This window comes from Dermacentor variabilis, chromosome 1 (assembly GCF_050947875.1).
Source record: "Dermacentor variabilis isolate Ectoservices chromosome 1, ASM5094787v1, whole genome shotgun sequence".
NCBI classification, from domain to species: Eukaryota; Metazoa; Arthropoda; class Arachnida; order Ixodida; family Ixodidae; genus Dermacentor; species Dermacentor variabilis.
The window spans coordinates 186,579,094-186,594,311 of NC_134568.1; the positions used below are offsets into that span (position 1 = coordinate 186,579,094).

At 43.1% G+C, this 15,218-nt stretch overlaps 1 protein-coding gene across 2 annotated transcripts in view; it reads left to right on the plus strand.

Moving 5' to 3' along the window:
• The window catches only part of LOC142589684 (RAB11-binding protein RELCH homolog), a 210,697-nt gene that overhangs the window by 130,871 nt on the left and 64,608 nt on the right, over positions 1–15,218 (plus strand). For both annotated transcript variants that reach the window (XR_012829913.1, XM_075701229.1), the window contains exon 15: positions 4,126–4,286. Coding sequence is in view for 1 of the 2 variants with exons in the window: in XM_075701229.1 (XP_075557344.1) it covers positions 4,126–4,286 (161 nt within the window). In the remaining variant the exon portion in view is untranslated. The remainder of the gene's footprint in view (positions 1–4,125; positions 4,287–15,218) is intronic.

The window sequence follows — 15,218 nt, forward strand, 5'->3', positions numbered from 1 at the left end:
TCTGCTTCACATACAGCTTTCTAGCAAGTTTTGAACCTCAAAATGTTGTTTCTGTAAGATTTTTTGTGATACTGTTCAGGAAGACAGCAGTGATTGTTACTCACTTATCGTCCACATGTCCAATAGTGTACATTTCAACAGGTGTTGAATGCAGAAATGCTTGTGTACTTAGATTTAGGTCTACCCAGGTGCTCAAAATCGAAGAACTCCATATAGTCGAAATTTTCCAAGGGCCTTTCTCTGCTAAGGCATCTCTCATTGCACCTGTGTTACTTTAAGGACCTCAAACTGACCAACCAGCTGACCCAAATCTAACTAAATAAATAAATCAGATTGTACAACTCAGTGTTTACTTTACTGTTGACGTGGCCTATTCTTTATGTGTTGGCTTGACCATAGCCTGTAATAAACATGCTACGGGGCATGTTAGAAATTTTATGTATCTACTTTTAGCTCTTTTGTGATTGCCAGTCTATTGAATTAGTAGCAGGTAGGATGTGTGACCGAAATTCGTTTTGGTGTGGTTTGTGGTTTGGTTGTGGTTCAAACATTTGGTTCAGGTTCAGCTCTAGAGAGAATATTAAACAGTTTGAACCAGTTTAAGCCAGTTCAATACAGTTCATAATGGCTCAATGAAAATAAAAAATTTAAATGGTATCGTAAAAAGGCGAAATATGTTTTCATCTGCAACACATGTATCGCTTCATTTTTTTGCCACTTCCTACGTTACAGCTATGTCGCTTCCTAATATTAATGAACTAGGGCAGAATTCATGAAGGTTTTCTTTTGTAAGTCCTTGCCAATGACTTGTTGCCTTCACTAATATGTCGAAAATCACGATTGACTGTAATATTATAATATGAATATATCTAGCATAAAAACATATTTGTGTAATGGGCCCAAATATTTTGCAAGTGGCAGTTTGCTTTGAGGAAGCCTCCCTCCAATAGTCTACTGCCGCTCAGTGATACAGCTAACCAGCATAGAGAACTTGTGATATCACAATTACCAACAATAAGGCAGATATTTCTTTTTTCCTTTGTTTTACTAATTCTTGAAACAGTGAACAAACATGCGAGTTCACAGTAAATGGGAGCAAGCCACCAATAACTGAAAAATGCCTTTAAAAGGAGTACTGACATGTCATTTTTGTCTTATCATTCTTTGCATAAATGAAGGTCCAGGACCTCTAAACTTCAGAACAAATACCAGCAAGCCTCTGAGTGCCCTAAGTAATTTAATATAGTAGATTTTCTACAGCCAGCGTCAGTTTTCTTTCTACTGTGTTGTGACGTCATGATGCAGAGGCTGGTCATGTGGGAGTGGGCCATTGTGACGTTTTTGACATTCACTCTGGCTTGCCTGATTGCCTCTTATGCTTCTACTCATTGTGAGGGCCAATGTAGCAGCATAGCAGACGACCCGAGTGAGCCTGATCAACTGTCAAAACCTCACTACATCCTCTCACATGACCACATTCTGTGTCATGACGTCACAATACAGTAAAAACGAAAAAAAAAAACAGGCTATGGAAAAGCTGTTGCATTAAATTATTTAGGGTTCTCCGAGGTCTGCCAGTATCTTTTCTAGGATTTAGGAGGCTAGGACAGCCATTTAATGCAACAAAATGAGTTGTTGAAAATATCAAGTCCGAAGCCCCTCAAGTCCTGTGTCAAATCGTGTCATATATCCCCAGTTTGGAGATTGTAGAGCAACTTAGTAATACAAGTGATTTCCACATTATTCTTTTAAAAGGCACATTTATCTTTTGCTATGCTGTATGGCTTTCGGGTGTTGCCACGGACGTTCTACCCATGGGCTGCACTATCTTGTTGGATATTGAGGTTTACCTTCCTCATTCCGGAATGAATTCACAACTTTCTTCATGGTAGCCACATTTTCCTAGGTGCAGTCTCGCATATCTGCTGAACATGTCACTTGATGAGAGTTGTCTCTCTATGGAGAAAGGAAGAGGTGGTCTCATTGGAAATACGCATATTAAATGTAAAGGTATACAAACAACATTAGCTACACATGTAAAGTCACTCCTCTGTGTGTAGCACCGCAGTTTACACAGCTGATTTCTGACTGCAGCATCGATAAGCAGCTCTTCTAGAGGGTATACCTGAGGTGAAAGGCAAAGGTGGCGCATACACCTTAGTACGGAAGAATAAGAGAAGCAGCAGGCTGTAAATGCTGAGTTGTCGGACAAGATGCTGAGGCGATTAAAAGTCATGCAGGCCTAATGTGTCTCTCACACCCAAATTTAATTTGAACTTATATATCTCAAACTGACGTTCTTTCCCTGTGGTCTGTTTATGTATGCTCTATCTTTCTAGAGAAACCCGGGATGGTATAGCTCACAGGCAGCACTACATGGACAATGGGGATAAGTCACAGCCAGTTAGGCAGTGGTGTGTGTGAGCGAAGTGGCTCCTGTGTGTTCATATTGTAGATGCATGCACCTGAACCTTAAGTGCAGTCTCCTCCACTTGGCTGATCTCTCAGACTTGTACACCTTGTATTGCCAGTATAATTTTTCTACAATATTCAAAAGTGCAGCTTTGTCAGAATACTGTGCCAATAGGTAAGTCCATAGCACGGGTAGTCACACTCGCTAGAACTGTGCAGACTCTCCTGTTAATAATTACATCGCCATGAAGCTCCTTGTAGCTCCTTTCTTTAGACATAGGAAATTACTTTTAAATGCCTACCTTCTGGCAGAGGCTTGTTATAGAGCAACAATGAGACGGGAAGTAAACAAGCTTTCATTACTACTATATTATTTCATACTATACTATGTCATACCTCTAGACTTCCTCTTTTTCACAAATTCTATCATGCACCACTTCAGATTTCAGCTATATTACCAGCTCATCGTCACTTCATCCAGCTGCATTAACCACAGCAAAGTCGTGCATCATTCCACGGCGTAGACTACCTCCCATCTCCGCTCATTTTATGTGAAAACAGCAAGGGACTGGAACAGTCTGTCTGCCAGTGCCATGCACCACTCCGACCCACATCACTTCGAAGTTGTTCTAGAGTCACTGTTCTGTTAAACTCAGCTCATCCCTTGTGTAATATCTCTGGGGCCTTTGAGGTATAATGAATGAAATTAAATAATTGTTATACATGCCATAGACAAAAGCTTTAATATTAACCAGCCATAACGCCTCCAGCATAGATAAAAGCTGTTTCATACTTTTCTTTATACATGCAGTAATGAAGGAACTCCGTAGCATGTCCACAGCATGTATTTGGTCACAGACCATCTCGGTATTCAGTTTGTATTGCTTAGGTTGTTTAGTCGCAGATTTTTCAAAACAGCATTCAGTTGAATATTGCTGTGACAGCTGTTAGAAGCTAATAGATAGACGCAGTTATATTGCTTTGAAATGGTTGCTTTGCTTTGCAGGAAGTCATTCCAAACTGTTTGATAAACCACTTCAGAACAGGTCATTAATTTCATTCTGAACTTTTATAAACAGATGGCCGAACTGGTTTGGATGATTCCACAGTTTTGCTGCGGTTCAGGTTCAGCACCAAAATGGCGGCACACATTTTGATGCAAGTTTTGTTATGGTTAAACAAAAATGAATGGCTCAGTTCTGGTTACAGTTCCACACCATGGTAGTGTGCATGACATGAACGTTAGAAACTTGGCTTTTTTATTAAGTGGCTCTCAGCAATGACATGCATATTTCAGTGTCTATGCAGTACATTCAGTGGAAGTCATCACACAGGCTAGTCTGAACTGGTCTAACCAGCTGGAGCAGAAATGTGAGCTTACTGCTGATACACACTTGCTGGCTTTACATAGTCATTCTAAAGGTAAGCTCTTCAAGTTAACAAGGCTGTATGCAGCTAGAAAGCCAGATGAGAAATGCAGCTTATCCATATTTTGTGAATTATCATGGAGTACTGGAGTGCTATCTGTTAGAAAAATTTTCAGACTGAAGAGCTTGTGGCTAGTTCAGATGTTTGCATGTGGAGGTGCAGACCATACCTGCAATAGTCCGATTGTTGCATTTGGAGGTCCCTAGAGCCCTACGGCTCTTCACGCACTGAAATATATTTGGGCGCTGTCATAACTCTAAACTAACTTTTGGCATTTTCTTTCAGCATTCCCTTCCTGACAGGCATAGCTACTTACACAGAACCATCAAGCCGTGCCACTGTGCATGCACTGTCTGGGCTCCTTCTCAGTGTCTGCCAACTTTTTGGTCACACCTTTACTCAATGCAAAGTAAAGCCTGCCTTTTCTGCATTGATTCCTCTCAATGGTAAGCTGTCGATTTTCCCATTTGTGTAGTGGAAGTACTGTTTATGTGTGTCATGCTGAAATGTGTATTCTGGTACTAAAGTCATTGTTATATTATTATGCATGGCATTCATTTGTTTTTCATGACTTGTCAGCTAACTCAGTGGGCCTGTTAATGTAATATTGAATATATCACATACCCTAGTTTGTTTTATTGTAAAATGGTGGCAGGGCAGCCTGCTTTCACAACCATGGTGTGAAAGCTCAGTTCCTCTCCTGCTCAAAAGTTTTGTTTTACCTGTATGTACAAATTAACAAAGCACAAGCAAAAAACTTCCATGTTTTTGAAGTTTTTTCTGGAAGAAGAGTAACTCTATTGCATATTAACATGATTTCTGATGAAGAAATAAAAAAATTAATTGCCAGGTGCAGCCAGAAAGCCATGCCAATTTATTTCCAACTTCGTAGGGAAAAAAATTCACGTTTTATTTTAAAGGGGCCCGAAACAACTCTCCAGCTTGGTAAACAAGCACATTTCGCAGCTAGCATCTCAGCCAAATTTTGCAGTCGTGCGTCGCACATGGAGCTCACAAGCAGTGCAAAGTTATCTTTTCTTCAAACCCTCTTTTCAAACAAAGGCCTTCTCCTCATCTGTTTTGGGGCTGCTATTCCCATATCAGATTTTACTGCTGACAGCATAGCTCATGCACACAGCACTCAATTTCCCTATTTGGCGTACTCTCTACCATAGCTACAGACTGTGGTCAACAGTTTCAATCTGCACTATTCTTCCACCTTACCCAGCTGCTTGGTACTACGTGGACTCGAACAGTTGTCTGCCACCTTGTCAGCAATGGATTGATAGAGTGCCTGCATCACCAGCTGTACGTAGTGCTGAAATCATATGATTCATTGGCATTGCATGATGCTCTGCCTCTTGTGCTGCTCAGCATCCGAGCTGCCTTAAAATCTTACATTGGCTGTAGCTCAGCTGAACTTGTCTACAGATGTGCGCTACGTCACAACATCGAACACTAGCCAGGATTCTTCGAATTTTGTTGTGAATCATGGCAGTGGCTGTGCTGAAGAAATGCCCATGCACTCGTGTTCATCACACACGCCCATGATGTCGCTGGTTTACACTGCTGGCTTCCGTTGCTTGCCGAGGGTCATAAGTATGGCAGCCATTCAGCAAACATGGCCGTGTCTGCAGACTCGACGGCAAGGCTCAAGGCAAGGATTTCAGAAAAGGCGCTGTGGTAGTTGGCACAAGCAAGCGTTCTTCACATCATTGCACCTTTCCACCTAGAGAGCTGTGACAGCCACTGGTGACTGCTGGCTCCTGTCCCAGCTATGAAGGGTTGTGCACTGTCCACATGGCGGCTGCTGCGCTGAACTGGCCACAGGCATCTCCATTGCCATCTCCATCTCTATTGCATTGAAATCAAGAAAAAGAAATGGGCGTGGGCAGGACATGTAATGAGGAGGGAAGATAACCGATGGTCATTAAGGGTTACGGACTGGATTCCAAGGGAAGAAAAGCCTAGCAGGGGGCGGGAGAAAGTTAGGTGGGCGGATGAGATTAAGAAGTTTGCAGGGACAACATGGCCACAATTAGTACATGACCGGGGTAGTTGGAGAAGTATGGGAGAGGCCTTTGCCCTGCAGTGGGCGTAACCAGGCTGATGATGATGATGATCTCCATGGCGTGGGTTGGCTTGACCATAGTCTGGGACAGCAAGCCAGGAATGACTACGCTCCCGCCGCTTACATTCAAGCGCTCTCAACAGACCACTGATGTAGTGCAAGGGACTGTGCATTGTCCACGTAGTACAATGTTCAATTCGAATAGCAAAGACATCAGGTGGCTACTGAGATGCTACGTTCACATGAGCAAAGACTGCTTGCTTGAGTATAACAGGCAATTTCAATTCATGCGAGGCAGCTAGAATGATTGAAGCAATGTGCGACCCCTCAATGCCGCAGTCTAACAGGCTGGCTCTCTCTATGTGTGACAGGCAGCTTCGAAAAGCCTTGAGGCTGAGCAAGTTGCTGCTCTCGACAATAACTGGCTCCATACACAACATCCAAAATGGGCACAGACCATGCAGTTGCCATGAGACGTCAGCCCTATGAGGTGGTCCTCCTGCTAGATGCGCGAAGTAGCTGAGCAGACAGTACCCGCCCGCCGTCCTAGATGGTGTCAGAGACTGTGCCAAGCTGCAATACCAGATAGTCCATAGTGGCACCTATGGCCACCAGCCACCCGGCTTCCAGAGCCACGACTGCCAGAGTGAAAGAAGTAGAAGAAGCTGTTTACAGAAACAATTCATACTACCCAGGAGGCCTCTGTAATCACTCGCTTCAGGCTTGCCGATGTTCCGCAGGTGCTAGGCCTCACTCTCTTAGGATGTCTCGAACTGACAAAACTGTTGTTTGATGTTCCGAGAGCCCCATATTGGGTGCCAAAATGTAGGGTCTCTCGTGCTCTAGGAACAAAGGAACAACAACACATAGTAGTGCAAACAAACAGAATCATTTATTGCACCTTTTTACAATAATGCTAGCTAGCCGAATTAAACAATGCGAATTGCACATCCCAGACACGGGATCACTACACTAGTTCATTAGATATCACAGCATGCTACACTTCTTCATTCCCCCCCTCTTTTACAGTGAAGCTGTATATAGCTACCCTCCGGTGGTGGTTGATGTCTGTCCATCTACGCGTCACGTCAACACACACACAAAAAAAATGTTTCATCTCCAGTTTCTCATGAATGCTCTGTAGCTCTCAATCTAATCTAGGTATCCTGGAAAAAATCGTACTGAAATTGGCCGCTAAGACGCCTCTATCCTTACGATGAATTTCATTTACTTGTCTTAATTAGTTCACAGTGAAGTTGTAGATATTACAGAATTTCCGCCTGCTATAAATACATGGCTGCCTACGGAGGGAGTATGGTTACAGCAAATGGCTGTAAATCTTGTTTTATAAAAACTACCCCAAAACAAATTATACGACAACTAGCTGCTAAGACAACTCTAACATTATGCAGAGTTTCATCTACTTCTCATAATTACGTAGTTGACAGTGAAGTTGTAAATATTATGGAATTCCTGTCTGCCATGCGGCGGTACTTGTGCACGTCACTATTTCATAAAAGTATAAAAATAAATCACTGCACCGTCAAAAGATGTGTTCCTTGTCTGTGTCCTTCAATAATAATAATAATACTGTCGAACCTCGATATATCGAACACCGCGGTGATCACAAAATAGTTTGATATAGCCAGAATTCGATATAGAAAATCACGTTAAAAATGCGTCAAAAACTTCTGCAAATCAATCAATGAACCAAGGGCACAATTGAGGATTGTTGTTCGGAGCACGCGTTCGGTTGCCTAGGCCCCGCCAACTTCATCAGCCGGGAGCATGCAGACAATTGCACTGCACGCAATTAGCCTAAGCAACGCCTCCTCTAACTATAGGAGGCGTTGGCCTAGGCTGCGCCGACTTAATCAGCTGTGTAAAGTCAGCGCGGCCTAGGCCAATCGCGCGCAGCGCAACCTAGGCCAATCGCGCGCAGCGCAACCGAACGCGCTCCAAACACCAATCCTTGATCGCACCCCAACTGTGGCGCAGTAAATACTTACTTGAAGCTTCACACAAAGTGTTTATTTATTTGGCTGAAAGTACTGCAGCAGTGTAGCCTGCTTCTTATTGGGAGCTGCGTTAAGCACGGAGTCCTCATCATAGTCTAAACAATCCACAAGCAATAGGCCGGTGCCTTCTATGGCGCCGCAGTAGCGGTGTAGAAGGGTCAAAGCAGCAGCAGCCTCAGTTGAAGTCGGGAGCGGTGCAACATCAGCGCTTACAGTATCAACCTCGGCAGCGTCTTCGTTTGGCTGCTACTTATGCTGCGATCTACACGTCCATCAATCGAAGCATTTTGATACACTGTCAATAACAAAGTATTAAATGGCGTCTGCCAAGGTGTCTATGAGTGAGCCCAATGAGCACGGGCTGTTGTGCATAATTGTGGATGCAAACCGCCAGTCCTCGTGGGGCGCGGCTGGCGCAGAACACGGCACCGAGGTGGAGTCAGTGTGGCAAATGCAATGCGTCGTTGACGTTGGCAAAGGCTTCGTGACTTCATTCACAGCACGGCCGCGGCGTGCATCTTCATCTGAAACGCTTTTCACTACTGCGCACACATCCCGATTATTTTTTCGCCATTGTCACCAGGTAGCCGCCCATCGTGATGTAGACGGTGCTCTTCATCCTTGACAGCTTCGTACTGAGTAAAAGTGAAATGCTGCAACTGTTGCGAACAAAACCGTGGCCACTGTCAACGCATTCATGCACAGCAACCTTGCGATTCTGAAGGCGCACAGCCGACGCGTGCACCGAGTCAACGAAACTACTGTTAGCTGCAACCGCTGCGAAGGAAGCCGTGGCCTTTATCGACGCAATAATGTATGGCAACTACACAGTCATGAAGGCATGCAGCCAATGCGGTGCCAAGTGCGGTGGTAAACACAAGAAGAAAGGCTTTAAATTCATAAATGTGCACGAAGCGTTCTGGCATTGCTGTCATTCACGTACGATTTCCACCGATGACTATGGCTATGTGAACTCTGCCGCTTTGTTTTGGTGGAGGCTAATGCCGTTTTTGCTCTTTTGTGGTGCACATTTGCGGCACTCCGTGCTCGCCAAGCTCTGAGAGTTGCCTGAATTAACGGACATGCAGCCAAGTATGCCCAAATTAACAAGAGTTTCATTTAGTTAAATAATGCTTACGTCTGCCGGGACCACTCCGGATTATCCAATTTTTCAAATTAACGAGGGTCGAAGTAACGAGGTTTTACTGTACCCGTGTAAGGGCTGCACTTTTTTTTCTAGCATCTTGGCTGGGTGTGGCCCTTACACAAATCAGGTTGATGACAGCTCACTAAAGGTTCGTACTGTCTGCAACTATAGCAGAGGGCAAGAGAGGCGCAAATGACATAATGCTGCCCTAAACAACCTCAGATGCCGGCCCACCGTCCCTGACCAGCGCTGACCCAAACAGGGCCCCTTCTCTAGACGTGAAATGCCACCAATGCGACTGGAAACACTGTCAACACAGCCATGACGACACGCCACACAAAGAAATAATGGTGCAGTGGCGCCGGCTTGAGTGATGTCGACGGAAAAGACAAATAGGATCATCTAGTGGCAACGGAGCTAACTTCACTTTCCGACTGGACGTTTTGAATTTTTTTCAGAAATTTTGCCCTCCAAGTGGGGTTGCAGCCCCTATACGAGTATATATGGTATATACATGTCTCCTGTTGGTACTGTAGAGAACTGTGGGGTCGCAGTGGAGCGCCAGAACAAAAGAACAAATAAGGCTTCTAGAACCGAACTGCTCATGCCATGCTTGCGCATCGAGCATGTGCTACCCATCTTTATTTTCCTTGTTTTTCACATCCAGCACCAAGGTGCCGGCTGAGAGCGCCGACCTTAGCATTCCCGTGTAGGTGGGTGCTACAATACCATCTCTTCATAGTAACACAAGCTGTAATGCATACAAGCACCTTGCGTCTAATATCTCCCCATTATCATTTCATGTTCATGTTCAACCTCCATCGTAGACCTTATTTTCATAAGCGATTTTTTTTCCAAAGGAAATAACAAAGTTAATATTCTTGAAGGACTATCGGATCATGACATGGTTTTTTGCATGTTAACTATTCCAAACCGAATCTGCCAACGTAACACTAGAAAGCACGTGTACGCATTTAACAAAGCAGACGATGACGCCATTATGACTTACCTTGTCCATGAGTACTATGACTTGAACGAGCTAGTCTCAAAAGGCTTGGCCAACATTGACGAAATTTGGTTGCTGTTCAAAGCACATGTTATGCACTGCTTGAGGCAATTTGTCCCATAAATACAAAAGAACACCAATAAGCACAACCCATGGATAACACGCGACGTAATTAATTTAAAATGTAGAATAGAAAAATTGAGAAAATCTAACAAATTATGCCCAGTTCCAGACTTCTGCCAAAAAATAAATTCATTAAACAGTCTGCTAAAGGAAACAACAAAGGTAGGAAAACAGCGCTTTTGCAGTACAACACTTAGCAATTTTATCAAAGACTCACCCAGGAATTCTGGCGTTATGTCAGGCACAAAGATAACCATCCAAAACTGTTATCGCCGAAAGAAGAAACGAAACAAGCGGAAGCGTTTAACGCATTCTTCCATTCCATATTTGCCCCCAGCAATGGCATTACGTATGCTTAAGGCCAGAATATATAGAGCAAAATGAGGCACTGGGCACTCCAGTCATAAATGAAGCAGGCATGTTCTCACTATCATTAAATTTAGATGATAAAAAGTGCAGCGATCCTGACGGAATCCCAAACTGTTCCCTGAAACGTTATGCCGAGCCTGTAAGCAAATATTTATGCCTTATGTACAATAAATCAATCTCCGAACAATGGCTTCCAGCAGAATGGAAAATTGCTAAAATAGTGCCCGTCTACAAATCGGGTGATATTTCTTGTCATTCAAATTATAGGCCTATTTCTCTCGCATGTACATGCTGCAAAATCTTAGAACCTATTATCTTAAAATCCATTAGAGTTCATTGAGGCAAATAATGTTCTCCATCCCTGCCAACATGGCTTCAGGACTGGTCTGTTTACAGTTACCCAACTTGTTGAGATCCTACACGATTTCGCCAAAGCAATTACAGTGTAATCTCGATGATACGATCACGGCTAATACAAATTTCCGGATGATACGAATTTTTCTGCAGTCCCGGCCGAGCCCCATTAGTTTGCAACGTGCATCGGTTGATACAAAAATTACCGAAGACACTTTGAAAATTCTAAAGTGGGCTTGGCGAAAGCCAGATGCTGCTGCCGTCTGTGCTCCAATTCATTCGCTTTGGTGTTCGGCGATATCGCCTGTCGCTACTGCTGCTTTCGTTCTGATTCCCTGCCTTTGGTACCCGGCGATCTAATCAGTCGCTGTTGGCGTTTTTGTTGTGCCTCCCTTGCTTTCGCATCTGGTGACATGTTCAGTCGTCACATGCGCATTCGCACCTTGTTCTTCTGGTGTTTGGTGTTGAGGGAATCCAACATCCGCTGCCGCTTCCCCGAACCGCTTGGCGCGGAATCACTGGGCCGCCTCGGAGCCATGCGTCTCACTCACTCGACTGCAACGAGACGTCTAGCGAAGGAGCGGCGGTGCAGCCAGGCCCCGCACACTCTCAAGTTCTAGCAATCGCCACAGAGGGCAAAAAATAAACCGCGGCGCGTTCCAGCATAAGTGCGTAAGTGGAGCTACTGTAATTTGGTCGCATACTTTGTATTTTTTCGGCTAGGGGCACTCAACGCGGCTCAATATTTGATCTATAAATACACACATAATAACTGTCAAACATGCAACATGCAACGTGCAAACATGCAACTTTCTGCAATATAAACAGACAATTGTTTTTATTAAACTTACGTTATTAAAGCCTGTGCTTTATTACTTGAATAAAAGTTTTGAGACCTCACTGACGTGTGATAAGCAGCAGCCTACTGGTATTGATTGCAGTCCGTGCCGTTTATCGATTCAAATTGTACAGCGGTTATATTTGTAGACGGGGTGGTCGTTGCCTTTGTGCAGCATCACGCAGGTTCGTCTTAATTAGCCAACAATAACATCTCAGCCAGTTTATGCATCCGACATTCGATAGCTGCTACCAGACGATCGTGTTGAAAGATAGTGAATTTTATCAGCTGCGGCATTTCACTGGCGTAATAGGTACATACACGGCTTCCGTCGTCAGTGGTCTGCCGCAAAATGACGGGCTGCTTCAAAAAAATGTGCTAGCTAGCGTAAAAACTCATCGTTGGAACCAAGCACAGTCTGTCTGGAAACTACCCAAGAAAGCGTATTAACCTTCCAGCTTCTGGGTGTGTGCACCGGTGAGTCAAAAAACACTGCTTTGCATTTTCAACTTTCAATTTCTTCAGGTGCAAGGCGGGTAAAACAGATTGCTGTAGTCATATTTTTTTTTTTCAAAGTGGAAAATCATAATAAAGTTATTGCTGTTCAAAGGCAATTCAAACAAGGCTCTTGTTATTTTGCCACGTTGCTAAAATTCCCAGCACGGAGTACAATATAAAAATAAATAGTTTTGGCTGTGTCTGCATGAATGATACACTGCGATATGTTCGCAGCAAATTAGTGCAAGTGTACTTTCGGTGATACAGTTGGATTAATATTATTTGATACATAATGAAATTACTACTGTGTTTATTACGTAGTAGCTGGCAAAAAATTTAATCGAGGCTTCACAAAGCACAGCCCGCACAAGGACACCATTGAAAGAAATGCACACTCAAAACAGTGTTGTGTGTGTTTTCTGTCATGGAGCATTTTCTCCACTGTTCTTAGTCATACATGAATCGCAAAGTCACTCACGCTTCCACCATAGTAACTGAGGCTTTTTTCTTTTGCCTCCAGCCTCCAAGATGCTGCTCATATTTGATCATCACTTTGGACTCTATTGTCTCTGGACGTACAAGTCACCAGTGAATGTGTCACCACAAAGGCAGAATCCTCGCAAGGTATGTTGCTGAACACTTCAACTAGAACTGTGATTTGTTCATTTATTGGACAAACTTTTGTTTCACCATTCTTTGCTTGCATGTTTGTCATGGCTTCATGATTTCTCTTTTCAGGAAGAAGGACAAAAGAGAGATTATTGGTTTGCAAGCTGCCCACGCCAAGCCATAAGGAGCTCAACGGACACCATAACAACAACAGGTTCTTTTGAACTACGTGCCTCACCATGAAATGTTTGCAAGTTTACCAGATAGAGAGAGGGCTGTGAGCCTTATCAGGAAAGCAAGTCTACAGTTTTGTATCGTACCGAGCGGGAATGATAAAATTTGACATACAAGCTTGCTTGATTTTAAGGCCATTTTATGACAATCGGAGAAGTAACGAGTGGAGTCCCAACTTGTTTCTTTTCTCGTTGTGTAGCAAGCTCCTACTTGGTAATGCACGAATTCTGTCATTTGCTATTTGAAAATCAGATTGACAGGCATCACCAACACGTATCACATGCTCCTTCATAGCATTAATTTGTTACATGAAACTGCAAAGAATTTTAAAGCCTTCAAAACCGCTCAGTGCAATTTTGAGGAAATGATGCTTCATGTTCACTGAAACTCTGGCAGTCACTCTTCACTTTATTATTCTATTTTTTATTTAAAGTACGCTCAGGGCTGTATGCCATTAAAGAGGGGAGTGGTTACAAAGCAGTAGAGTAAAACAAACAAACAAGAGCAGTGAGTTTTGGTAATACAATGATTCTCCTGATTATACAATCTCAGCTAATGTATTGCAAAAAAGTTTGTTATCGGGGATGGCTACGATACTTGAGACAAGGTGGTTCCATTCCTGAGATGTACGGGGGATGAAAGATTGAAAGAAAGACTTCATGTAGCAAGAATCAATCCCTGCGTTACGGCGGTGATCGATGCAGTTTGAAATGTACTTGTGGGCATGGCATGAAGTCATCGTGAAGTGTGGTATGATGGAAAATTTTATGAAATAGCGAAACATGGTGACTAGCTAGGGGAATAAGTGCTCGTTAGCTTCATTAAGGTCATACTCGCGGTACAGTTATAATTAGAAAGAATGATACGAGCAGAGTTATTTTGTACTAGTTCAAGTGAAGTAGTAAGACTAACGCGACTGGGATCCCATATTGCAGATGCATATTCAAGTTTTGAGCGTATTAGCGTCTTGTAAAGGTGTAATTTTATTAAAGTAGACAGCGCTTTGGAAAAGTTGCACTGTAACCCGAGCAGGTGAATTGCATTGTTAATGACATACTCTATATTGGTCCAATTTAATTTATTTGTAATCTGTACACCAATATATTTATAGGACATGATGAAATATAAGGGAGCATTGTTAAGATGGTAAGTGATAGGGTTATAATTAGATCTGGGTATTACATTTTTTCATTTGCAAAAAATCAGTAACTAGGCTAGCCCTGCACCGTAAGAAATGGCTAGAACAGGCAACTTCACACAACTGGCCTACTCCACACTTCTCAAACATGACGAACCAGTAAAATAAATTTTTTCTTTCTCTTCAAACAGCAGATGACATACCTGAGGACATGTGTTCACAAAAAAGTTTTTGAAATATACTCGAAGTTTGGCTTAACGTTCAGCCAATCAACAGTGGATGAGCAAGGGAAGCCTCAGCGTGGGAACTTATCTTCGTCGCTGACCTCACAAATATGTTTGATTTTTGAAACGTTGGCTACAGGCTTAGGCTCCCTTGCCCACCTCTGTTACTCAACTGACGTGTTCATCTCCTTGTAACCTTTTTGCATTGTTTGAACACGCAACCTGAGATGTTTTCTCAACATGAAACCGTAAATTGCATTTTACAAGGATCAGTGAGCATAAATTGGGCATACATATATGTTTATTTAGTGTCCTTGTTTACACACAATATTGGCAGAGGTCCTTGTAAGCACTGTCGTCTCCATAACATTCCTCGCCTTCCTACGAGTACTACACTTGTGACAAAGCCTTTACTGCTGCAGCTGAACACTAAATGTGCAGTAGAAATATCAAGAACACACAATATGTGATCTAAAAGTTAGCATAACGTTTTTTTTCCTCTAGACTTCGCGCCTATTGCCAATGTGTTGTGAAAACAATGCCAGCTTGCAGCTCGAGCTTACAGTACATGTTTGCTGAGCACTTCTTATGTTTCTTTTTTAATCTAGCTGAAATTGTCGAAGGCAGACAGCATACATATAGTATGGAACACGTGAAACAGCACTGTATGCAACACAAGTACTAGTGTAGGCGAGCACAATGTCGTTGTCCTTGATTTAGCGGCACGCCAAACTCGATGAGAAAATCTT